The 27806-nt window shown below is 42.2% G+C and overlaps 1 protein-coding gene across 1 annotated transcript; it reads right to left on the reverse strand.

Annotated features, from left to right (window-relative positions):
• Positions 1–241: 241 nt before the first annotated feature.
• Positions 242–27806, reverse strand: DGKE (diacylglycerol kinase epsilon). The gene is made up of 12 exons (XM_081317265.1): positions 27625–27806; positions 26279–26758; positions 18279–18438; positions 16525–16644; positions 14538–14681; positions 11557–11714; positions 10251–10302; positions 9420–9533; positions 8191–8262; positions 7340–7467; positions 2531–2642; positions 242–1182 (listed from the first exon to the last, which is right to left on the reverse strand). The coding sequence occupies exons 2-12, from the start codon at positions 26734–26736 to the stop codon at positions 991–993; spliced, it is 1710 nt and encodes a 569-aa protein (XP_081173391.1). The 5' UTR covers positions 26737–26758; positions 27625–27806; the 3' UTR covers positions 242–990.

A 27806-nucleotide genomic window follows, 5' to 3' on the forward strand; every position in this document is an offset into this window, starting at 1 on the left:
TTCTGGCAGCAGCCTACAATGTCCTATGAGTCTAAAAGTAATCTCCAAAGTTGTATGTTAATTAATGAGTCCTAATTAGAATTGCCGTTTTTATAAATAAATCAGTGTAACAGACATTAGAAACAAAGCACATCGTTAAAAAAAAATCTAAACAGCTAGTACGGAAGCAAGATTAATACTCCAAACGAAAAACATTTTCCTATGAGAAAACATTTTATCAGTACTGACTGGATAGGCCGCATATAAATCTAGCCCTCACTCTATTAAGGATCGCAAAAAAAGGTAAGGATATCAGTCAGCGGGGTCTGCGCCTTGTACGTCACCAATAATAATACTTATTCAACAAAGCTGAACTTGAAGTGGACTGTGAACCTAGTGCAGACACAGTTTTTGCCCACAGGGGAGCTCTGTAGTCCTATGAAAACTTTTCTCATACAAATTTCCCCATTTTCACCCTTAAGAGAGCGAAAACCATGGTCCTGGCACTGTGCCATGTTAGGTTCTGAAAGAAAAAGGAATGTATTACCAACAGAGGCGAGGGAGAGAAAAGGAGCAGCTGACTCCGTGTATTATTCCTGATCAGACGGTGCTATGTCTGCACAAGGATAGTCAACCCCCAAGTGGCTTTGTGCAATTAATGGAAGAACTGCCTTCAAGCCTCAAATTACAAACCTGGTAACAATTACTATTACACAGGACTATAACATACTTTTTCAGGGACTGCTAAAGAGTAATCGGTAAACGGTTACCATGAAAGGTTCCTCCACTCTGCTATTTTTTCTATATATATATATGAAAGCAGGAATGACTGCTGAACTTGGCTCAGATTTTGGGATACACCTCCAAAGTCTAGCTTTTATTATTCCTGTGCCGTTCATAAAAGCAGAGATGGTACAGCCTCTGTGAGAGCCAGGATGATAGTGCAAGGATTTTCAGAAAAAGCCATGCTGAACTACTGTTACTAGTTAACAGGCCAAACTGGATCAAGACCTATGTGTCTTCATCAGTTTGATCTTTAGTCAGTTCCTGTTCAGACACACTGGACACGTCATCGTCTGTCTGTTCACCTGAGTGATAGAGCACCAGTGCGTGGGTCTTGTGAGTAATAGTGATAGTGCAAGGGCCTTGTGCCCAAGGCTCCCCATCCACCTGCATTGGCATCTTTGAATTCTTCAAAATCAACTGAAATCGAAAAACAAAATAGCAGTTTAGTAAGGGTAGAGACTGTGGCATCTGCCAACTGAGTTTTCACACAGAACGCCAATGCCTAAATATATTTAGGTAAAGGTAAAGGTTCCTCCGTTTCCGACTCTAGGGGCTGGTGCTCATCTCTGTTTCAAAGCCGAAGAGCCAGCGCTTGTTCAAGGACGTCTCCGTGGTCATGTGGCACACACTAAACAATGTAATTAATTTTCCCCTATTCAGGGGGATAGCCAAACTTGTAGGAGCCTGAACAAATCCCTTTCCCATGGTCTCTTTAGGCTTGCAATCTCTTTTATAATTTATTATTAGAATTTTATCTCGCCTTTATGACTTTGTAGGTAACTTAACGCAATGAACAGACCTAATACTCCTTCTTCCCTCCTCCTATTTTTTCCACAACAGCCCTGTGAGGTGGGTTGGGCTGAGAGAGAGAGTGACTGGCCCAAGGTCACTTTTCCTTTGTAACCAATGTAGGAGGAAGGCAGGAAGGTGGCAAAAGAGGCTTTCCCAAAGCAAAAACCCAGTCTGCGGCTTGCTTTTCCCTGTGGCGTGAAAATGAAGACTTTTGAGAGCATATTAAAAAAAAAATCTGGAACAATTTCTAAACTTCTCTGGAGAGAGAAATAAATAGAAGATTTTGGAAAGGGTAGAGTTGAATGAGGCAAGGCTGTGCCCTGAACAACAAACAAGGGAAATGGCAGACAATCATTCATTTTAGAAAATGCTTTGGAAAGTATAAGCATTCAGATGACGTTTTTGTCTTGAGTAAATGACTATGCCTCGGTGTGAAGTAAATATTGTTTGGTCTCCTGGAGAAAGTGGACTTCCTTGTGTACCAGCAGAAGAATGTACATTGTTAAGAGAAGACAGTAGGCATGTCCCTTCTTCTTTTTCTTTCTGTACTAGCTTGGCAAGATTTGAGAGTGACAGTCCAAACGAGTTGGCCTAAATTCCTCTGTTGGATATAAGCAGATCATCTACACCAGAAAGTCAATCATGGCACCAAAGGGCATTGTCCGCATTTGCCTCCATATCCACCAAAAATTAATATAAAAAAAAAGTAAGCCCCAATTCCAAAGTGTTTTGTCAAGCACCTGCCCCACAGCTACAATGTCTTCATGCAATACAGAGTTTCCTGGCTTGGACTATTCCAAAGAGCAAGTAAACTAACGGGCAGTGACGTCATTGTTTAGTGCATCCTAAACATATTTAGCATTGGCGTTCTATGACCTGCCTTTTCCCAACACGCTTTCTGCTTCATTATTGGCCTCCGAATAAAAGGTTCAATCCAGAGTATGGAAAACAGCCACAGAGATGTGCAACGTACCCTTACTGTATGGGCCTGTCCCAGCCGGACAGGATTTGCAAGCTTCATTTGAATTTGTGCACAGTGAAATGAGCCATTGACTCCAACAACCTCCAGTAGTCCATCATCGTGCCTGAAGTAGGACAAGGAAAGTTTATGATCAATAAAGACAACATGGACCCAAGTGTCAAAAAGGTTATTTGAGTATCACAGCCCTGCCGTAGTAAGCCCCACCCCTCCCCAGAGAGAAAAGATATGCTGAGAAACCCAAGTAGGAAGGTATGGCCGAAATTTCGCATCCCAATCCAACTCCTCAAGCCTCCTCAGGAAAGGAAAGGAGGTAGACAATTGAGATGATGATCTAGAAGATGCTGCCACCTGGCAAGAAAGAGGAAGTGTGAACACTTGGCCAAGAGTTGGGGATGGAACAAATTATTCTGTAGGATCCTTGGGGCCCTCTGAGATTGTTTTTTTTTTTTGCAGATTTTTCATTATCAAACTAGGTAACATCATCAGTGCTATTCTCTTCTATTGGAACAAATTATTTCTTTTTAATTTGGACTTCCGGTGAAGATGGCCAACTAAGCCTTGAAGGGTTTTTTCCCTAGCTGGCCCTTTTTCAACTTACCAACAGAAGGAACCTGTATTCATTTAGTTTATATTACTCTCTTGGGTTACAGGAAGACCTAGAATCATCCCACAAGATCCGTTGTATTGGGTCTGCAAGTAGCTTCAGGAGCTGCGCTTCAAAGCAGCCTGAATGCTGACAGATGGGGGGGGGCAGGGCGGGGCGGCTTCAATCAGTTCGTTGTTGAAGAAGCAACCCTTTTGGACTTTATTTTTCAAATGCATAGTAACTTGTGCCTTTCATTTCTTAATCATTTTAAAGGAGTATTAATCTTTATTAAACTAAGAGAGGCTTCTCTTTAGCCACAGCCTTTTTGTAGATCTGTGCCATTAAACAACAAGGAAGAAGGCTGCTAGGGCAAGCTAAAATAAAGAAGTGTGGAGTATCTTTTTTAAAAACAAACTGATGGAGAAATATAAAGATAGAAAGTCGTGGTACTAGTTTATTATTTTGAGTTATTTGTAGCTTGGACTGCTTTGCTGTGGGTAGCTAAAGCATTCTGATTTATGAGTCCTGATTGGCCAGCAATTCTTCAGTAACTTACAAAAAAGCTACTCTTTGACTAAAGAGGGAGTTAAGAAGATGGAGCAAACTATTAGAGATGTCTTTGAAAAATCTTTTTTAAAAAATCCAACAATCCATAGACCAGGTATGTTCCAAGGATGTTTAAAAAAACTACTCAAGTTACTTCAGAGATGCAAATATATGTAGAAAGTTACCAAACCACTGAGGCAATTTCACCAGTAGCTGACAATGTAAAAGAATCAATTGCATTTCTGGAATATAAACCTGACACCAAGCTTTATTATGATGGTTTAAATATATACCTCCCAACACAATTGAAAGTAGAGTTTCAAGAAAATCTGCAACTTTCAAAATGACAAATATGAGACTTTTTCTTCATGGACACTAGGTAAAGGTAAAGGTTCCCCCGCACATGGGTGCTAGTCGTTTCCGACTCTAGGGGCCGGTGCTCATCTCCGTTTCAAAGCCGAAGAGCCAGCGCTTGTCCGAGGACGTCTCCGTGGTCATGTGGCCGGCATGACTAGACGCCAAAGGCGCACGGAATGCTGTTACCTTCCCACCGGAGTGGTCCCTATTTTTCTACTTGCATTTTCACGTGCTTTCGAACTGCTAGGTTGGCAGAATCATGGACACTAACAAGGTTGATAAATCCGTAAGAAAAAGAGAAGTTTATAACTACTTGATAAACATTCCAGAGAAGAAAAAAAAAGTTATTTCATGAAGATAAGCTGGAAGGAGTGACTTAAATTTAATGAGTCAATTGGATTAGGATGGATTTTTATCAGTCTGATATTTGTAACTGAAAAGAAGTTTTAATATAAAGTGGGTCTGAAAATGCATTTTTCTTTTATATATATAATGCTTAAGTAATTATTAAAGCTTGTAAAATAATACTGAAAGTGTATCAGCTTCTGCCAACCTAGCAGTTCGAAAGCAGGTAAAAATGCAAGTAGAAAAATAGGGACCACTACAGTGGGAAGGTCACAGCGTTCCGTGCGCCTTTGGCGTCTAGTCATACCGGCCACATGACCACGGAGACATCCTCGGACAAGCGCTGGCTCTTCGGCTTTGAAACGGAGATGAGCACCGGTCCCTAGAGTTGGAAACGACTAGCACGCATGTGCGGGGGAACCTTTACCTTTTTTTTATGTTAAGAGGAATTTTTAAAAAAGATGTATTAGCTTATAGAAAAGTTTAAGTTTTAAAAAGGATATATACAAGAAGAAAATTTTTATAAGGGTAACTTGGAGGGAGTGATTTAAATTTAATGAGTTAATTGAAGCTAGTTGGAACTTTATTAGTCTAACTGAAAGTGAACTTTAAAAAGGGAGGTTAAAAAAGATTAGAACTTTTTGATCTTAAAAATGTTTTTTTAAAAAAGTTTGTTTTAAAATAGATAAAAAAAGTATTTTTCCCCTTTAAGGTTAAAGAATCTGAAAGAATACAGTGAATTTTGTTAATAAAAATGGTGATAGTTGATTTTTAAGTGAAAATAGAAATATATATTATTTCCACAGCAAGGAAGAAAAAGCAAAAATGGTTATTTATTTATTTTATTTATTATTTAAATTTATATACCGCCCTATTCCCGTAGGACTCAGGGCAGTTTACAGGGAAAATTAAAATACATAGCATACAAAATTAAAATCAGTTAAAACTATTAATTAAATTACAGTCCCTGAAGTTAAACTAAAACCCAATTAAATTAAATTAAATTAAATTAAAACCCCTCAGTCTGGGCCAAACAGCTCGAAGAACCAGGTTTTCAAGTCCCGGCGAAATGAGCGAAGGTCAGGGGCAGTCCTGAGTTCCGTGGGAAGTTGGTTCCATAGGGCCGGCGCGCCCACAGAGAACGCCCTTCCCCTGGGAATAACCCGCCACCGGTGGTATCCTGAGAAGGCCCTCCCTGTGGGAGTGCACAGGACGATGGGAAGTTGATGCCGGCAGCAGGTGTTCCCTTAGATAATCCAGACCCAAGCCATTTAGGGCTTTATAGGTCATCACCAGCACCTTGAATCTCACCCTGAGGGCAACCGGAAGCCAATGCAGCTCACGGAGAAGAGGTGTTACACGGGAGTATTGGGAAACTATTAAACTATTCAAAGAGGAGAATATATTTAATTTATTTATTTATTTAATTTATTTTATTATATTTGTATACCGCCCTTCTCCCGAAGGACTCAGGGCGGTGAACAGGGCACACACAAAAATACAGAGTACAAAAATTAAAAAAGAATTAAATAGGAGCCCGAGCTAAAACAATAAATAGTAATATAAAAATCCACAATAAAAACCCCAACACATCCCCCATCAGGCCAGGCCGGCTTTTTCAAATAGATAGGTCTTCAGACCGCGTCGGAAGGAGCGAAGGTCAGGTGCCATCCGGAGCTCAACCGGCAGCTGATTCCATAAAGGCACAGAGGAGGCCCTCCCCCTGGGGGCCACCAGCCGACATTCTCTGACCGGTGTTTTGTGTTTTCTATTTGTGTTTGTTTTCTATTAAGTTTTCTATTTGGAAATCGCTATTGGATTTTGTGGTGATGAAAAAAAAAGAAACTTTGACTTTGGTTTTGCCGATTAGATAGATTTGTTGTTATAGAAATGGCTAGTATATACTAATGTGTAAAAGTAAAAAGTGGAGGCTTTAATGTTGTTATCTTCTCCTGTGCTAAAAAGAGTAGGAAGTCAATGCTTTTTTCTTTTTCTCCTTGTACCCTACATTTTCTTTCGCCCTTTTCTTTCTCCTTCCCCTAACTTCCTATTTCTATTTTCCTTTATATTTTATACTTGGATGAAACAATAACAGTAAAAATAGACCCCCCAATATATATATATATATATATATATATATATATATATATATATATATATATATATATATATATATATATATATATATATATATATATATATATATATATATATGTGTGTGTGTGTGTGTGTGTGTGTGTGTGTGTGTGTGTGTGTGTGTGTGTGTGTGTGTGTGTATGTATATGTATATGTATATGTATATATGTGTAAATTGCTAACAAAGAATTAAGGGAGACTGATATGCATTTCATACACACATACATAAACACACACACACACACACACACACATATAAAGGTAAAGGTAAAGGTTCCCCCGCACATGCGTGCTAGTCGTTTCCAACTCTAGGGGCCGGTGCTCATCTCGGTTTCAAAGCCAAAGAGCCAGCGCTTGTCTGAGGACGTCTCCGTGGTCATGTGGCCGGCATGACTACACGCCATATGAATATATATATTCATTTTTAATTTAAAAAGAAAAAAAGCAAAAGAGACAAACCTAAAGTTTTGGTTGGGCCATGCGCTGCCCTCTAAATTGAAAGGAAGTTTTCCCCCCAAACATTACTATTATAGAGCCCTCATTTATTAGGATGAAAGAAAGAATAGGAAAAAAAAAATTCAAGGCCTGGGGGAAAAACCCAATGCCCCAAAGAATCAGGAGACCGAATGTAGGGCAAAGTAATCCAGAAAGTGAGTAGTGGAACTGTGCCCAGGGCTTCTCAACCCTGGCAAAGCAGGCCACATGGGAACGCCACAACTGAGCTATCCCAATTATCAGATGGTCCTGCTTTGATGAATCACCCCTGGATGCAAGATTCTCCGAACCTTCCCAACAGTACATAATTAATATGCAACTTATTACTAACCTACCTTGCTAGAGGATAAAGTTCGTCCCCCATTCCTTCCCACAGTCGACAGCCGCCTCCCCAGTAGGCAATATTTAGCACTATGATCCCCTCCAAACTGGGCAAGTCGATCTTCTCTCCATCCAACTCTAGCTTTAAAAATATACAACCGGGTGTTAGTAAGTTACACCTGCAGGAATTAATTCAAAATGTTTAGCCATCTGGGGCAAGTCAGAAGAGAACATAAAGGAAGGTGAGCAATCACTTTGTATGGCCTCTGGGCTCACCCGTTATGCTAAGCCAGAGATAATTGAGGTTTGGGAAACATGTTCCAATCAAACCATTACTAATTCTGCAAACGAGCAAAATAATCCTAGCTTATTTGGCTAATTGTTATTTTGCTTTCCCTTGTTTTTTAAATACTGCTTTTGCATTGTAGGTCTATGGATTGGTCAGGGGCTTGACTGGAGCACAAAACAAAGTAGGAAACTCCATGTGGCCTGGTCTGTTACGGAAGAGCAATTTATTTATTGGCCCCATTCATAACTCATGCTAAGCCAGAAACAAACCAAAGGGTGAATCTCCCATGTGATTTACAACGAATTGATCTGAGGAGTTTCACGTATGGTTACAAAAGCAAAAATAAGCACGAATGAGCATCCAATGATTGTTATCTAGGACAAAAAGAATCCCTATTTAAAAAACTACTAAACATACTATTGATGCCCATCTGCTCAGGATGCCACTAAAGCTTTTCCATGTACCGTACATCCTTGATTTAATGTATACGATTTCTGATTCCACCTCCTTATAAATGGCAAGATATTTCTCATATAAGTTAAATCCCCAGGGAGAGAGGAAATATGATCATCTTACCTCAATCTTTTTATTTAGATCCTTACATTCCTGAACTAAGCAATCTTTGGTTCCATAAAAAAAATACACAGCCTACAAAACAAACAAACAGAGGCGGGATTTCAATGGAGAAGACTGGACAGAGTGGCATTTTTTTCCCCTGTTACAGAACACAGTTAAGTTTCCAAATTCTTTTGAAGCACATAGAATTATTGCATAGAAATATTTTGAAAGAGATAAACTACCATGAACAAATGTTTAAAATTCTAATGCAAAGGGACAGAAGGATCTGTTTTTTTTTCTACAAGCTACTCAGTTACATTTCCCACTCCACTAGTGATTTTGCAAAAATATCCCCACCAAAAACAATTTTCTGCAATTTCCTAATTTGGGACCATCCACATTCCAGTTATAAAAGCTTTATATTACATCTAGAACATTTTTCTTTGTGGTGGAACTTGTCAACATTTACGAGTCAAATTACACTGATAACAACATGCAGGAAATCCTCACGTAACGACCATCACCATTTGCATCCATAATGGTCAGGCTCCATTACAGTCGTAAGTCGAGGAATACCTGTGTTGTGCTCCTCTCAGACTGAGACTAAGAATGTCCTGATTTAGAGATAGTCATAAAACCAGGGAATCCCATCAGAGAAAATAAAGTATGTTTATGTGTATCTACAAGATTGGATAACACAAATTCTCCAGAATGTACAGTATTTTAGTGTAACAATCAAGAATACTAAACTAGGACTAGACTAGTAGTAGTAACTTTCATCTAGTTACTTCCTCTAAATATTGTTGGGAGAAAATGGGTACAGTTTTACTATATGCATTTAGCTGACTTATTTGGATGAAGGACGGTTAAATAATGCTTGAGTTATAATGATTTTTAGTGACCATTTAACATTCCAACGGCACTGAAAAAGGTGATTTATGACTGTTTTTCATAAATCTGGACACTTGGCTCATACTTATGATGGTTGCAATGTCCCGGGATTATGTGATTGCCTTTTTGCCACTTTCTGACAAATCAAGTTATTGAAGAAGCCAAGTTCACTTAACAACCGTGTTACTAACTTAACAACTGCAGTGATTCATGTAACAGCTGTGGCAAGAAAGGGCATACAATGGGGCAAAGCCCATGTTACCACTGTCTCGTTTAGCAACAGAAATTTTGGGCTCAATTGCGGTTGTAAAAATTGAGGGCTACCGGTGCCAGAATTTTCGGCTCATTCAACCTACCTTGTTAATAATCCTACTAGTAAAAAGAGATGGAGTCTTCTCACGGTGCACATGAAAGTTTAAAGCCATGAGGGCATCCGGCCCTACCGAAAAATAGTTATTCATTGTGAACACCTGCAAAGAGAGAGAACACCAATCATCAATAACCAGTACAAAACTGGGGAAGAATAAATTCACAAAAAAAGCCCTGGAAGAGTCAGTTTTGCAAAACATACATGTGCACACACACGTCAAGGAACAGTATTTTTTTTTTAAAAAAAGACCTGGGGCTTAAGTAACGCCATGAGGCTGTGCAGTGGGGTCATGCAATGTTCTTTTTGAAGAAAGTGTGTAGAGTTGAACATTCCTGTTCCGCCTCCTGCTCAGCACTGCTATGGCTTACCAATGTTAAAGGGGGAAAAATTCTTATATCTCTTTGCAGATAAGGCATAGCAGGAAGACTAGACCAAATTTTAGAACTATTCTCTGGCAGGAAGTAGGATGGTTGAGATGGTTCTCCTAAAATGTCAGACTAACATGGATATTTCCCATTCCCAAACTGTCAATAATAAGCTTTCAAACATAAAAAAGGTTAATATATGAGCTGGCAGAATCTTAGAAATAGCAGATAACCCACCTCTTTCGTACCTCACACTAGGATTGCTCTAAATTTTATCCAGTTCTCCTGAATAGGCATGTTTGCTTAAGAATCTTGCTGGATCCAAGAATTCCGGAAACTAGCAGCTCCAAGCGGATCACTAGAAGTTACCCACCTATCCACAGAGGATCAGGTTCTTATATATTACAGCATTTTAATCACTATGCAAAACTTAAAACATTTCCAAGCCTTACCTTCAATTTTCTTAAGTTGTAGTATCCTTTGTTTACCACCTGAACTTTCCATCTAGGAGAGAATGCAGAGATTGGCATCTTACACGGCAAAACAAACAGGAAAAAAGAGAGAGCTAACAATGGCTTCCTGAATCAGTAACAATGATGATTTTGGGGACAATGACAATTGCTGAACAAATTTTTCAATCAATTTTTAGGATCATTTTGTCGGTACGTGGGAGTGGCAGGCCCTCATGGTTGCCCCTTTGAGCGGGCTGGTCTATTTACAAAATGGGCGTATCTTGCCATATAATCCCTTTTATCAGAAGGCAAAACTGCAAAGATTGCTCCTTGCTATTCTTCTAGCTTCTCAAGATGTTTGCTTCAATTCTAGAATGGCACTGTCTTTTTGTGGGCATGTGGGTACTTTTCCTGTATTTTTATTTTTTAATATCTACCTGAAGCGCAGAATTCTTGTAAGCGAAGATGGTGCTGAGGATTGTCATGTGGTTTTACACCATCTTGGCTTCCGACGTATTTAAGTGTAGAATCTAAAATATTAATTAAAGGCAGGTGGGGGCAGGAAGACCAGCAGGTGTGAACGGAGATGACCATGGTCAGGGGTAGGCAACCTCGGCTCTTTTATGACTCATGGACTTCAACTCCCAGAATTCCTGAGTCAGCTGACTCAGGAATTCTGAGAGTTGAAGTCCATGAGTCATAAAAGAGCCGAGGTTGCCTACCCCTGACCACGGGCATCTTAGTAATCTAGGGGCCACACACCGCCTACCTATACTATCTCTTAATTTTTGTTCATTAAGAATGGTTGCTTTTTGTCTCAGAAATCACTGACAATAATTCCATCTCGACTGTCAGGGGTGATAAACACAACAGGCTTGGAGGAAACATTATTAAGCAGGAAATGGAAATCTTTGATAGATCCCAGGCCAAGCTGCCCTACCCTCCAACTGGCCAAATCCCAAATGCCCTGTGTGATAAAAATCCTGCAAGGGGGATTTTTTTAAAATTTGGTTTATGCTTATATGTAACATGGTATATATGGCTTAAACCAACATTAGGATTAAAACAGACTAATCAATACAAGAAAGGTTCTAATGCCAGGGCAATCATAATGTAATCCTGCATTTAATGAGACAGAAAGTTCCTCCAACTTCATCAAGATTCTGTGAAAAGAACCACAACGAAAGCCTGTTCCAAACTTTAAGAGATTGGATTCCAGAGCCAATTCAAGGGTTGTTTTGGGTGGTTTTTTTTCCTGGAAGGCAGAAGCTGCAATTTGAGAGAGGTTTTGCTTGCAAGCACTCACCTGTCCAACCGGATTTCATCTGCATCCATGATGTTGTGTAGAATCTGCTCCACCGGAACATCCCCGGCATAGCCAGCACCCCAGCCAAGGCTATTGGATAGGTCATTACCTGTGCCCAGGGGTAAAATGGCAACTCGAGGGACAGACCTTTCTTGTCCCTGCGATATAGAAGCATTAACTCGGAGTTAAGAGTTGAGATTTTATAGGCCTGGCTGCCTAACATCTTTGATCCTTGAAATTTCAGACACAGCTTAAATGCCACTAATTGCAATTCTGCCTCAAGGATTCTTCCTTAACTGCACAGCTGGGCTTCTGAGGAAAAACAACCGGAAAACTATATAATAATATTTGCAAAGCCTGGTGAGGCTTCAGTCTAAGGAGGAACTGGGAAAAAAATTCATATCAATGTATGATTTATTTATTTATTTGACTTTTATCCCACCTTTATACTTTGTAAGTAACTCAAGGTGGCAAACATACCTAATACTCCTTTCCCCTCCTATTTTTCCCACAACAGCTTCAGGTTGGGCTGAAAAAGAGTGACAGGCTCAAAGTCACTTAAGCTTTTTGTGCCTAAGGCAGGGCTAGAATTCACCGTTTTCTGATTTTTAGGCCAGCATCTTAACCGTTAGACCAAACTGGCTCTTAGAAGTAGCCCTTTTGCATTCATATTTGCGTTAGGGCAGGGGTGTCAAACTCAATTTCATTGAGGGCCGCATCAGTATTGCGGTTGCCCTCGGGGGGGGGGGCGGGTGTGGCCAGAGTGGTTGCAGTCTACTGGGTGGGTGTGGCTGGAGTGCATGTGGTCTACTGAGTGGGCATGGCCAGCTCTACATCGTTCACGTCAAGGATGCCTATGGGGGCCTGGGCAGGAGTGGGACAGAACTGAGGGTCTCTGGCAGAAGGAGATGGGACCGGGGCAAGTGCCAAGGCATGGTACACTGGAGGAGCCTCACTGTTCCTCTCAGGTCATGGGTGGGGTGGGGGCTTAACGGTGACGCGGAGGTCAAATGCCCAGCCCAACCATCAAGCACCCGCGGCACTAAGCCCAGCCCCACTTCCCCAAGGGGGTGCCCAGCTGCTGTGTTTGCTCTCCTTAGCCAGGTTGCTCATGATGGGTATGAGGGCAAAGTCAAGAGGGTGGCCCACTCCCTCTCCATGTGAGGAGACCTGGCTTTGTATCCAAAGCTTCCTTAGCAATAGGATGGGAGACACCCCCCCAGGATAGGCCAGGAGGAGGGGCCAAGGGGATGGTGAAAAGGCAGCAGGGCAGGACTAAGGCAGGACTTCCTTCAGACTCTCCCTTCCTTCCTTCCTTCCTTCCTTCCTTCCTTCCTTCCTTCCCTTCCTTCGAACAGAGTGGTGGGAAAATATTTGAGATGAGGGAGGAAGAAAAACAGGCAAGAAGCGCAGGTGGGGAAGTGTCATCCTTTGCGAGGAATGGCACCATTGCCTGGAAGTGGCCAGCACATGGCCCTCGCCTACTTCACATATCCAGCTTGGTGGGCTCTGGGAGAGGGGATGCCATGAGCAGCGTGAGAGTCGATGTTACTTGCGCAGTGCTACCCAGCCCCCAGCCTGTCCGGTTTTGGCAGACAGCAGGGCGCTCCCCTCACAGTGCTGAGAGGCTGAGCCGGGTAGCATGAATCTGAAGAGAAGCGCAATGCTGCCCAGCCCCTAGCCTGCCCAAAGTAGGCAGGGCCATGTGCTGGCCACTTCCAGGCGATGGTGCATTTCTTCATTCCTACTGTAGTCTTCATTCTGGGGGAGTGATGGATCAGCAGTTAAAGACACTAAGCTTTTTGCCTGGAAAGCTAATAGCCCGGGTTCAAGACCTGACAGCCACACAATAGGGTGAGCTCCCAGCTCCTGCCCACCTAGCAGTTCAAAAGCATGCAAATGCAAGTAGATTAATAGGTACCACTTCAGTGGGAAGATAGCTGCATTCTGTCTGCCATTGGTGTATAGTCATTCTGGATTTATGACCACGTAAAATGTCTTCAGACAACGCTGGCTCCCTCAGTCAAGAAACGGAGATGAGCACTGCACTCTAGAGTCGGAGATGACTGGACAGGGAAACCTTTACCTTTATACTCCATTTTAATTTTAAGGAAATTAGCAAACTTTTCTAAGCCAACATTTTAAAAAAAATGTCTGACAGAGAAAAGAGGACAGAACGTCTTATAGAAAAAGTATGCTTCAAAACACACATTTCAGTCATAGAAATGACTGAAAAATGATCCGGGGGAGGGGTGGGGTAATGGATTTTTATGCTAAAGCTATTACATTGCTGCATTATCCTGACAATATAGTACTGGAAGAGATGCAATGAGTTGGCAAATAAGCAAATCTGTGGGTAACAAAGAAAAGGGGTTGCTGTTCTGTTCCAGCCTACGACCGGCCCTGTTTGTGTATCAGGGACAACCCCTTTTTCCTTTTTACAGTCAATAGGCTGGAAAAACCCAACCCAAATTTATTTACAGTTCAAACAAAAAAGCAATAGAATAAATGAATCAAAATATCAAACAAGAGTTAAACAGAAGTAACAAGAACAGACCAGGACTCTCTCATAATGTCTTCAAACGGTTGCCTTCAGCAACCAGCCCCACCCACATCTTCCCCTTTTATTATCAGTCCCAAGGCGTGGCTTCTCACTGCCTTCTCCTCCTCTCACTGAGTTGCCTCATTGATTTTCTCTGCTCTGCTGTGCTGGATTGCCTTCTGCTTCTAGCATCTCTGAACAGATTCAGCTGTGACTCATCTAAGTCCGACACCTCGTGATCACACAGCTGGGCCTCATGAGGAACATGACTGGAGGGGCCAGGCTGAGAGTCCTGCAGTGCATCAGAACCTCCCTCTGACACCGAAGGCTCTCCAAACCCCTCCTCCTTCTCCTCCTCAGATTCATCGGACTCATCTACTGGGAGTACAAGGCTGACACTGAATCACAACAGTTGCTAAGATATTCTGAAACACCATACCTTTATTTTCATGCCATCAATTGCATCCAGGACCCAACCCACAGTGCCATCTCCACCGCAAACTAGGACTCTGGCAGAATTGCTAGGTAGCCAGGTGCAAAGCTGGAGTGCTTTTGCTGGAGTTGTTTTGCTTATGTCAAATACCTAAAAATACATTTATTCATGTGACATTAGAGAAAGCATTTTTTTCACAGATTAAATAAAGTTTCTACAAATACAGGTTCTGATCTATATAATCTAGTTTAGTCTAGTCTAACTAACCTTTTCAATTTAAACAGTGCCCATCTCACTACCCAAGTGACTCTGGACACAAGCCATAAAAAACAGACAGAATTAGAGACAGAATTAAAAAGAAGGAAGAATAAAATAAGAACAGGGTTAAAAGAGACATTAAAAAGTGGAGGGAGGGTTTTAAAGCCACCAACCACCTCCAGGGTTGTGTGCCACTCTTTGATCCCCACAACACTTGGCAGAAGGCAAGAGTGGGGACAAGATATTCCATTAAGTTAAATGAGGTCTCTTCATCTAAGCCAGGGGTCTTCAAACTTGGCCCTTTTATGACTTGTGGACTTCAACTCCCAGAATTCCTCAGCCAGGCATGCTGGCTGAGGAATTCTGGGAGTTGAAGTCCACAAGTCATAAAAGGGCCAAGTTTGAAGACCCCTGATATAAGCCATGGCCTATGACCTTTAAAATGACAGAGGAAAATTATTATTTTTGTTCTATGGATTATTGGAAGGCATTCACTGCAAAGGTAACTCTGAGAATCTGAAATCATTTAAGCCTGTTTTCAGGTTCTATGGAAAAAGAAACTGAAGGAACAGCAAATTTCTATCACAGCACTGCATGACAGCACCCAGTTGAATTCAGATAATTAACAGGAGAAGAAACTTTGAAATGTTTCCAATGGTAAGTTGAAGATCTTAGCAAAGGCTTAAAATATATAGCAAAGCATGGAAGGGACAAGGAAAGCACCCTTGTTTCTTTTCTTTTTAAAACATTCAAGAAAGTATTCAAGAAAAAATGACACAATGGCAAAAGTTGTAACTGAAAAATAAAAATTTAAGGAGTAAGTGTCCTTCTACATTACTACAGAATGTATTGCAAGCGCACTCTAATTATTCTGCAGCGTTCATTAAAGTTTCACCATCAATGGCACCTTATCCAAGGGGTGAATATTGAAAGAAAGTGCTATACCAGGGGTAGGCAACCTTGGCTCTTTTATGACTTTGCTGGCTGAGGAATTCTGGGAGTTGAAGTCCACAAGTCATGAAAGAGCCAAGGTTGCCTACCCCTGTGCTATGCAATCCTTTTGTAAGGAAGAGATTTGCCGTCTTGTGCCATTTCTAAATCTTGTGAGCAACAGGGCTGGTCACAATGTAGTCTCCAAAACAATTGGGAAAACATTTTTCAAACGATATGGCATATTTGCAGGGTGTCATTGTACAGTATATATAAAATGATAGCTAATGGTCACTATATTTATTTAGAACATTTCTATGTCTGCGGAACTCATCCTCGGTGACTCCAGGCAGCTTACAGAAATAAAACTCCAAACACAAAACCCAACATCACCCTAGCCCACAGGTCTGCAACCTGCGGCTCCGGAGCCGCATGCGGCTCTTTCAGCCGTCTCCTGCGGCTCCCAGTCCTCTGCCATGTGCAGAAAATAAAAGTGGGACTAAAAGGTTCAACCAATCAATTCAAATATGCAGGGTAGGTGCATATCTCGCCTTGGCTCCACTCTTCAGTCAACCCCTGTTCTGCGCATGTGTGCATGTTTGCGCATGTGCACACATTTTTTTGCGGCTCCCAGTTTTTCCTTTTGTGAGGGAACTGGTTCCGAGTGGCTCTTTCACTGTTTCAGGTTGCTGACCCCTGCCCTAGCCCCTTGCAACAACAATTAAACAAACAAAGTTATGTTTGATTTCCTACGTAAAGCAACAAATCTAGCTCATCTTCAGTTGCATTGTATCAATACCATTACCTGAACTGGATTTAATAAGATCTTGAATTGCCCTATCAGAGTTTCCCCCATATTGTTTCCACTCCGAGTATTAACCAGAATTATTACTGGGGTCCAATTTTTCCCATAAGACTCAGATAGCTGCAAAAAAAGAAAAGAAAAAAAAGGCAGAAGCAAGATATTTAGATGCATATGTGTATTGTCACAAAACAAAACAGCACCACTCTCTTATTTTTTTTATGTTGAGAAATTAGCTCTTAAATTGTAAAAGAGAACGTGTACCCTTGCAAATTACTTAAAAATAAATTGCTTTACAATTTGTAGGAAATACCAACTTTCCTGTTCAATGTAAGACTAAAGCATGATTCACATATATGATTTATTCTGAAATATTTTCATATGATTGCCATTTTGAAACAGTCATCAGAAGCTGTATAGCTTGTTAGAACTCAAATATATAATAAATCCTTTCTATGCATTCAACGGTTGTATTTGTCCTGGTAGTTCTTAATAAACAGGTAAAGAAAAATTAATACCCACGATAAGTTGCAAAATTGATCTGGATAAGTCTTTTAAACCACAAGCAAGCTAACATATGTGCCATTTGCACAGAGATTGAAATATAAGCCAGAACTTGTTCAAGCAGCCAAGTGGGTACCTTAAAAGCTGGCCTTTCATTGATGGAGCCATAGTAAAATCAACTTCTACCATTTTTCCCCAATTAACAAGAGGTAACGTTTATTTTGTTCCTTGATCTTACTATAGGATGAATGTACACTTCCCAGTCATTTCAGGAGCAGCTGAGCAAAGCCATAACCTGCATTTTACTGTCTTTTATTGGGGCACTACTGTAGCTGCCACATGCCTGTATCAAGAGGGATGTCTTAGTACACTAATTAACCAACTATTAACCGCACTATTAACAAGTGTCCCCAAATTTCACAGTTTAGAACTCATTTAACTAAAGTTATTTAATAAAAGTTAATTTGTTTCTTCCTTTCAATGTTAATAAAGTGACTGTGCTGACCTATATCTTCCTCACAGTTTTCTTAGTCACATTACCTCAGCAGAATAAAAAGTAGAAAAAAAAAGAATTATAAATCAGAAAAGAACCTGGAGGTAATATCAAGATAAATCAATTATTTTTGAGACCTCCAAAACTTAATGGGATTTTGTTTTGGTCTGGAGAAACAAATAGGTAGGAAAGAAAAGGATACCATATTTTTCCGTGTATAAGATGCTATTTTTCCCTGCAATCGCCCTGTTCAAAAATCAGGTGAGTCTTATACAAGTGCAGCATCTTATACACGGAAAAATAATCATAACCTCTGCAGCCCAGGCATCCCTGTGCGGGTTCTTTACATGCCACTGCCATGCTGCCTGGTGCAGGTGTCAAGCCCCTGTGGGCTTGCCACTAACGGGAGGGAGAAGGGGGCAAGATTGTCAGATGGTGGCGTCCGGAGGCAGCGGATGGGACCAGCAGCATGGATGGCAGCAACAGCCCTTTCCCTCCCCCAGGTACCTGTATGCTGGCTGGGGACCCTGTGGAACCAGGGTCCGTTGCTTCTTGTCCTGCCTTCAGGCGCTTTGGAGAATAGCTTGACTCCCTCTTCTTTGTGGCAGCCCCTGAGATATTGGAACACTGCTATCATGTCCCCCCTCGCCGTTCTCTGCATACAAGACCAAACCCGCCCAGCCCACTCAGCCAATGGTTCTGATCTCTTGGAAACAGGCATCCCCAGCTGGGTCTTGAGAACAAACACAGTAACACTTACCTTGTAGTCATTCATGTGTTTACTTTTACGCATCTGACAGATTTTGAGCAAGTAAGTTGGGGGGATAATGAGGTTATGAAACTCTCCCAATTCACACTTCCCATTCTTCAAAGAATTCTGCATACAATCATCATGTACTGTTTGCTGGCACCAAATACACCTGAAAGAAGAACAGTCACAACAACAATCACAACAAAGAAAGATTGGTTCCGTTCCCACATATTATTACCGGACAGTTACGGAAAGAATATCGTTTTTGAGGGATTTTAACAAAAAATGGTATGATCACTCAACCGCTGAAATAAAGCACATCAACTCTAGGTAAAGGTAGGTAAAGGTTCCCCCGCACATGTGTGCTAGTCGTTTCCGACTCTAGGGGCCGGTGCTCATCTCCGTTTCAAAGCCGAAGAGCCAGCGCTTGTCCGAGGACGTCTCTGTGGTCATGTGGCCGGCATGACTAGACACCAAAGGCGCACAGAACGCTGTTACCTTCCCACCGTAGTGGTCCCTATTTTTCTACTTGCATTTTTTATGTGCTTTCCAACTGCTAGGTTGGCAGAAGCTGGGACGAATAACAGGCGCTCACTCTGTTACGTGGCACTCAGGATTCGACCCGCCAAACTGCCGACCTTCTGATCAACAAGCTCAGTGTCCTAACCCACTGAGCCACCGCGTCCCTACATCAACTCTATTCTTTCCTTATTTGTTTCAGAAGGATGTTGCTGAAAATAAGTCTCTCTTCCATCTATTCTCCTTTTCCACAAGCTTTGCATTATTGCCAACGTTGCTTCAGTGTTCTTTTGTGAGTGGCAAACGTAAAGTTTTGTGAAAATATGTAGGAGACTAGGAAAAGATCATTGAATCAATAAAAGGAGTTTTTAGATACATCATTTTATGTAATCAAATAAAGTACTCTCTGAGTTTAACATAGCCAAGCCCAAGCATTAATACCATATAGCAGAAAAGAAACAAAAAGAAAGGACTTTGCCAACAGCTTGTTTTGTCCAGCAAAAAGAAAGAAAGAAAAGGAAGTAAAAAGAAGCCTGGCTTAAAACAAAACAAAAAAGGTGAGTTGGTACCATCACTACACACCCAGTTTAGAAAAAAAGCATTAAAAGTCCAAGAGAAATAATTCCTATAAGCAGCCCCAATACCCTCCAAGCAACAGATGATCAATACATGTTCTATCAAGTACACATGGCATCTGTTGGAAGCTTAGTTTATTTCAATAATCCAAAAATGAGCCAGTTAGTCATTGAAAGAGAAAACTGTTCATATATGTTACTTGGAATGACACTAGACAATATTTTGGACAATATTCTAACAACAACAACAAAAGAAAAATCCATTTGCAATGTAAAATAGTATGAGGTCTGAAAGACCTAAGTTTTTTTTTAAAAGTAATTTATCACATATCTTGGAATGTTATTAACTGTTATGACACAGGTAGTCAAGGTAATGCAGGCCTCTAAAGAGTTCTTTGTTTCCCTTAAACCACAGGTGTCAAACCCGTCACGTGACGTGTCGTATTGTGATTTTTTTCCGCATTGCCGGAGCTGGGGTGGACACAGCCTCCGCATGATGCAACCAACCCACAGGCCGGCAGTTTGACACTCCTGTCTTAAACAATGTTCCAGCCAGTGGCCCTCCAACAACCGGTAAGGTTTCACCCTCACAATACACTGAAGAAGCCACCCTCAGTCCCCACCAAAACTATATTCGTCATCTTTTAAAAACTAAAAGCAGATTTTTTAAAAAAATGCAATAAGCATCCAAGACCGACAAAATGGTTTGCTTGCGATTTTCCTAAATTCTAAGAATGAAGGTGATCTGGCCTTTGGAGCTAGGGTATTCCTGAATGACGAGGTCATCATAGAAAGAAAAAAAAGACTTGCTTCCAAGCCCTCTCTCCCTCTCTCCCCTCCCACTTCCTGAGCCTATTGTGGGATAAGGGTGTTGTACGCAGACAAGGCAGCCATGAAGACAAACATGGGCTCAAACCTTAACAGAACTTAATTGGTCAAAAACAGCCCTTTGATTTGTAGGGTGGTGAGGCTTGGCTTTGGTGGGTTTCTGGGCAGTCTTCAAAGGCAGGTCCAAACTGGACAAACGCTTCCCTGCTGCTGATCAAGCCGAAAGTCGTGTATCGGAAGCCACCAATTGCGGATTTGTCCCAAAGGTGCTTTTTCAAAAAGCCGCTGGGCTTTCTTTGTGTTATGACTCAGGTGGTCAAGACAATGCAGGCCTCCAAAGAGCTCTTTATTTCTCTTACAACAGTGGCCCTCCAACAACCGATAAGGCTCCACCCTCACCCTACCCTGAAGGCAGCCACCCTCAGTCCCCCCCAAAACAACAGCCCTTGTAGTACCAAGCCAGCCCCCAGAGTAGGAGCACACTCACAGGGTCAAGGTCCCCCTGGGGCTCCAAGTCCAATCCACCAGGCAGGGTCCAGGCACAAGACCAGGGCAGTCCTCAGGACGAGAAACAGGTCCCAGAAAAGCAGCAGTCCCAAAGCCCCGGTGAAGCAAAGGCCAAACGTAGGCCACCAGAGAAGGGCGAGGCCCAAAACGAAATGTGAAGAGCAATCTTCCAAGCGAGGCAAGGCAAACAGCAACAGGCACGAGTAAAAGCCGGTGTGTGTGTGTGTGTGTGTGTGCGTGCCGCGCCAAAGCAAACAATTGTTCCTGGCAAAGACTAACTCCTCACGTCTTCTCCTTAAGTTACTCCCTTCCAGGTGTTCCTTGTGAGGAGGGTTGGGGCAACTTCCTCTTGAGTAGCCTTGCAGCCCTTCTCTGGCCTTGCCTACGTTCCACTCTCCTTGCCCTTGGATCTAGTGTAGCAGGCGGCTGTTCCTCCTCAGAGATTGGCTGCCTATCAGCACCACAGCTGGTCCTTAGCCCATCCTCCCGTTTCTGTGCAGGCAGGCAGCTCTCCATCCGGTCGACCACCTCCCCCAATGCCTGAGGGGCCCAGGACAGCATCGTCCTCAGCCCCCTGGCATGTCTTTCCTGTCGGAGGGTCCCAGCTCCATCTCTTCCTCCTCCTTCTCCTCCTCCAAACCAGCCCCTGAGGGGCCATGAGATTAACTTCCTGATCCATATCTAACACCCTAACTAATATACTATGTGGAGTTGTTGAACCATCAAGATTGTTCCGTCCCAGGCGCTTAATGGACCCTAAGAAGTTCCAGGAAGCACTGGGGTCTCCACCTGCCTCTTTTGCTCACAGCTCGGTTGATGCCTTAGTTGAAGCCTGGGAAAAGGCTGCCACAGATGCACTTAACCGAGTTGTTCCCTTGCGGCCCCTGACCCGATTCAGATCCCAGTTCGCTCCATGGTTTTCCGTGGAGCTCCGGGAGATGAAACGTCGGAGGCGGGGCCTAGAGAGCCGTTGGAGATCCACCCGATCTGAATACGACCGATCACGATTAAGATCCTTTACTAGATCTTATCTCGCAGCAATGAGGATAGCGAGGTCTAACTACTTTGCTACACTCATTGCGTCCGCAGATAACCGCCCGGCCGCCCTGTTTAGGGTAACTCGCTCCCTCCTTAATCAAGAGGTGAGGGAGGATCCCTTACAGGATCATGCTGAAGAGTTTTGCCAACATCTGTTGGACAAAATCACTCGGATTCGGACCGGTTTGGACTCCAACTGGGCAGAGTCTGACGATCAGGACATGAGTGGTCTTGTCGATGTTATCTGGGAGGAGTTCTACCCTGTGACCCCAAAGGAATTGGACAGAATTATGAGTAAGCTGAGCTCCACCACTTGTTTATTAGACCCGTGCCCTTCTTGGCTAGTTTACTCGGCTCGAGAGGGAACACGAAGCTGGCTCCAGGCGGTGATATCTGCCTCCTTAAGTGAAGGTTGTTTCCCCTCCACATTGAAAGAAGCGGTGGTGAGACCCCTCCTTAAGAAACCTACCTTGGACCCAGCTATATTAAACAACTTTTGTCCGGTCTCCAACCTTCACTTCCTTGCCAAGGTTGTTGAGAGTGTGGTGGCGCATCAGCTCCCTTCGGTTCTGGAAGAAACTGACTATCTGGACCCGTACCAATCGGGTTTCAGGCCCGGACACAGCACGGAGACGGCATTGGTCGCTCTGGTAAATGATCTCTGGAGAGCTCGGGACAGAGGTTGTTCCTCTGTCCTAGTCCTACTAGATCTCTCAGCGGCTTTCAATACCATCGACCATGGTATTTTGCTGCAGCGTCTCAGAGGATTGGGAGTGGGAGGCACGGTTCTTCAGTGGTTCTCCTCCTATCTCATGGGACGTTCGCAGTCGGTATTAACAGGGGGGCAGAGGTCGAGCTCGAGACCTCTGACTTGTGGAGTTCCTCAGGGGTCGGTCCTCTCGCCTCTCCTGTTCAACATCTACATGAAACCGCTGGGAGAGATCATTCGTGGTTTTGGAGTTGGGTATCATCAATACGCTGATGATACCCAGCTTTTTATTTCGACCCCAAACCACCTCAGTGATGCCCTCGATGTGATGTCCCGTTGCCTGGAAGCAGTTCGGGTCTGGATGGGGAAGAACAGGCTTCAACTCAACCCTGACAAGACTGAGTGGCTTTACGTACCGGCATCTCGACATATTCAGAACATTCCATCTCTTTCTATAGGGGGTAAGTTATTACCCCCCGTAGATAGGGCCCGTAACTTGGGAGTCCTTCTAGACTCACAGCTTTCTTTGGAAGACCACATAATAGCTGTGACTAGGGGAGCCTTTGCCCAGGTTCGCCTGGTGCGCCAATTACGGCCCTATCTGGACCGGGATGCCCTGTGTACAGTCACTCATGCGCTCGTGACCTCTCGTTTAGATTACTGCAATGCTCTATACATGGGGCTGCCCTTGAGGACCACTCGGAGGCTCCAACTGGTACAGACTGCAGCTGCGAGAGTTGTATTGGGAGCCTCCCGATACTCCCATGTTACACCTCTACTCCGTGAGCTGCATTGGCTCCCAGTTATCCTCCGTGTGAGATTCAAGGTGCTTGTAATGGTTTTCAAAGCCCTACATGGCATGGGTCCGGAGTACCTTGGGAATCACCTGCTGCCGGCATCAACTCCCCTCCGCCCGGTATGCTCCCACAGAGAGGGCCTCCTAAGGGTGCCACCATTCAGAGAATGCCGCTTGGTGGCTCCCAGGGGGAGAGCGTTCTCTGTAGGCGCCCCTGACCTATGGAACCATTTACCGGTTGAGCTCCGGATGGCTCCCGACCTTCGCTCCTTCCGACGCGATCTAAAAACATATCTATTTAAGCAATCTGGTCTGGTCTGACGGGTTTAATTTTAATTATGGTTTTAACTTATCTTCTACATTTGGGCAGTAGGGCTTAATTTATTTTCAATTTTCTGTATTTGTACATTTTGACATTTATGTCACTGTTCACCGCCCTGAGTCCTTAGGGAGAAGGGCGGTATACAAATCAAATAAATAAATAAATAAATACTAGACTACGTGGGGAAATATACTATATAGATTGCCCTTGACTTACTGTTCAAAATTATGACCGACCCAGAAAAGGGTCCCAGATCTGAGGTTCCAATGGCTGGCCCCGGTCACATGACCATACTTCAGGCATTCAACAACAAGGCAGCAATTATGGCCATTTGCAGTGTCTTGTGGTCATGTGGTTATGTTTTATGATGGTTTCGCCGAAATCTCTGCTATGTTGCATGCTAACCTTTAATGATAACTTTTATATTGTAGTTCCTGTTAATTTGTAATGGAATTATTTAAAATCTCATTTACAAGTCTCTTTCAGTAGGCAAATGCCTGGTAGCAGAAAAATGACATGTAAATACTGACAAGGATTAACAAAGTCAGTAGGACTGGGCAATCCTTCAGATTTGATTTGGAAGAGGTGGCTTACAATGCACAGGACCAGGAATGTTGCACCTCTCTGTATTTCATTAAAGCAGCCACATCTGATTTCAAGAACAGCTAGCAGTAGCCTATTTAATGAGTCTCAGACAGGAATAGCATTCCTATTCCTGCAAGCTCCAAAATATCTCTTCTGAAATAAACTGGAAACATTTTATGCCCCCAGGAAAGTAAAACAGTCTAATAAAAGTCAAAAGAATGATAGATAATATTGAACATATAAATAGCAGTATTAAAAATATAGCAATTAACTGTGCAATTGGTTTTGTTTTTAAATTCTTTTTAAAGGTTCTTAATCCCTATAGATCAGGGCTGTCAAACTGCCAGCCCATAGGCCAGTTGCATGATATGGAGGCCGCGCCCACCTCAGCTCCGGCAATGCAAAAAAAAGTCATGATATGTCGTGACACGTCGTGTGACATGGTGAGTTTGACACCCGTGTTATAGACTACAGAATGATATTAACCAGGCTTATACGTATGAAATCATTCAACAATTGCAGATATTTTGCAACTAAAGTGAAAATCTCAGAATTTATTTGTATAAAGGAGAAGTTTCTCTATCTCCCCACTCCCCTGCAGAAATATGGTTTCCCCCTGCAGGGTTGAATAATGAGCTAAAGTGCTAAACCACATCCATTTGGTGTTATTTTGAAAGAAAATGGATGTATTTCTGTCCTTTAAAAAGATTAATACAGGATAATCAACCATCAAAGGAGGACAAAAGGGCTTAAGTTAACAGTTGGCAGGAGATAGTTTTCAACAGCCAACACAATACAGATGCCCAAATTCTGTACAAAAATAACATAAATGGATTAGTAAGGGGATAAAATAAATTTATTAAAATACAGATCAGTTCTGCTATGTATTCACAGAGCGAAGAACTGGTATATTGTTGAAAAAGAATATCTTTCATGTTCCATCATGGCACTGTATGTAGTTTTAGTTTTTTAAAAGCTTCATTGTCAGACTGTGGAAAAACAGTCCTCAGTTATACCAAGTAAGAAAAAAACACAGTACAGACATCAACAATTATATTCTCTGGTCCTTTCAACTGAAGAAGAGTTACAGAAGGCCCCTATCAACCTACTGTTCTTCAGGGATATTGTGACTACAACATCCAGAATTCCCAGCAAGTATTGATGATGTCTGTTAATTCTGGCCTTGGTTTCTTAATGAAATACAACAGAAATTTATAAATAAAACACAATGCAGTTGCAACACATGCGAAGGGCCCCAGGTTTAGGAAGACTGAGCAATAGTGTAAAACAAGTAGTGAGTACAAAAGTAGATGCCTGTGAAGATCATTCCAGCTGCTTTACATACAAAGTGGGAGTCACAGAGTAGCATGCTAAATTTTAAGATTAATATATTCAGAGAACAAACAGGTTTCCTGTTTCCTTTTTTGGAATGCAAAAGCTTTCTTATTGATTGTACTTAACCTACTACATTCTTTTCATTTGTTTTTCAAATGTGAATATCTACAAAATATGGTAAGAAAATAAAATGAAATTTCTATCCAGCAAGACTTGAGATGCTATTTACAAAACCAAACCAAATGGCTTTTGCCCTCAGAATCATCTCCAGGAAATATAAAGAGTGGGACTCAACAACTTGTGGCTCTTTTTCTACCAAGATTTTTGCAAATTAGAACTGCACTGTAGTTAGCCTAAAGCTTGTTTCCAGCGAAAACCTTGTTAAACCTACAGCAGGGGTGTCAAACTGCCGGCCCACCCCATTGCCAGCAATGGGAAAAAAGTCACCATATGTCATGACACATCACGTGACGTTGCAAGTTTTGACACCCCTGACCTAGAGCACCATCAGAGTTAGCTTTGGCAAAACCCTACCCTATTCTTGAGTCCTAGGAATTGCAAGCTGAGAAGCATTCATAATTCAATTCTATCAAAAGAATATGCAAAAATCTTTCCAACCAAAAGATGCCATCCATAATCAAAAGGCAACACTTTAAACAAACTATAATGAGTGGCTTGCATAAAACACAATGTAATGATCAAGCCCCAGAAATTTAAAAAGGATAAATAAGGAACACATACATCACTGTGTTATTTCCTCTACCGGTGCCCTGGTATTTAAATCTGCAGCATTACCTGTAATCACAGAGCTTGGGTTGTGTACCACATTGTAGTTTGCACACCACACAGTAGCTACACAGCGGAACATTGCCTCGGATCCAATGGTGCACCATAGAAGCTGGTCTCCCATCTTGGCATCTTGTCACAATTTCCTTGCATAGGAAAAGACCATCAGCTTTCTTCAGGCACTCTTCATCAACACACAGCCCACAGCAGTTGCAGAAAGCTCCTTGGAGAATATGCTGGGTACAGACACAGCAATAGGTAGGCTGGCTAAAGAAGTCTATATCTTGCCAATCATGCTTGCTTTTATGCAAGATATCCTGCAGAAGTCCTTGCCTCCGAGATCGCCGAAAACTGCACCACAAGGTGATCACGACTGGTACCATCACTGAGCACAGAGTCCAAAAGGCCAAACTCCATTCTGGAAGCAATCCTGAAGATGATTTAGATCTGCTTTCAGCCTCTCCCATCTTCTATTGATTTACTGTCACTCTAGATTAATTAATTCAATCAATCATGTAAGATAACACTAACTTGTAGGCCTAAAGAAATCATCATTGCTATTATTATGGTACATTAATTGGCCCAGTATAAAAATTATCCTGTGTTCATTTCAGTTATCTTAATTATTTTAGCACTGTATATCAATAGTTTTCCCTTAAGTCAGATTTTTTTTTTATTTTATTTTTTTAATTCCATTTATATCCTGCCCTTCTCGGAAGACTCAGGGCGGCTTACAAGCTTAGCAGTAGCCTTCATTCTATGTATATGCCTGCTTATTAGGGCTTTCATACACCCCCCCAAGCGGCATTATTACAAAGTCAGCTTAATTGCCCCCAACAATCTGGGTCCTCATTTACCTATCTCGGAAGGATGGAAGGCTGAGTCAACCTTGAGCCTGGTGGGATGCGAACCTGCACTAATTGCAGGCAGCTGGTGTTACTTAAGGAGGCATTAGCCCACTGCTCCACCAAGGCTCTATGATGAGTCCTTTATCCTCAAAAGAAGAATTGCTAGCCTCTTCAGATAATTTACTCCTTTGTCCAGACTTTATTTCACAATGTGAATTTATTTTTCACAGTGACAATGGTATATTCACTTATCTGCTATAACCAATGTACTCCCCATTTTAGTAAATAAACAAAGAAATACTAGGCCAATCTCCAACTCAAACTGCAACCACCTCAGCTAAAAAAAACAACAACCCCACATTTTTCTCCTTGCTTCTAACAATGCTATCTTGTTTCTTCTTTCTTTGTTCAACACAAAGCTAGCACGTTTCTTATTCCTGACATCGAAGACCAATTATTGTTAAGGCGGGCCCATTCAGCAGCTCCATTATACACCTGCATACTCACAACTGGGATAAAACAAAGCTTGATTTCCCTCTCATCTCCAATGTCAGTCTGTGCATCACGAGTCAGACAGCTGCAGCAGCTCCAGAGCAAGTCATCTGAAACAAAAAAAACAACAAAAAAGAAGAAGAAAAATCTCTTTTAAAACGACTGTCACTTTCATTCACTGCTCCTCCCACCCATCT

The sequence above is a fragment of the Vipera berus genome, assembly GCF_964194415.1.
Source record: "Vipera berus genome assembly, chromosome: 2".
Taxonomy (NCBI): Eukaryota; Metazoa; Chordata; class Lepidosauria; order Squamata; family Viperidae; genus Vipera; species Vipera berus.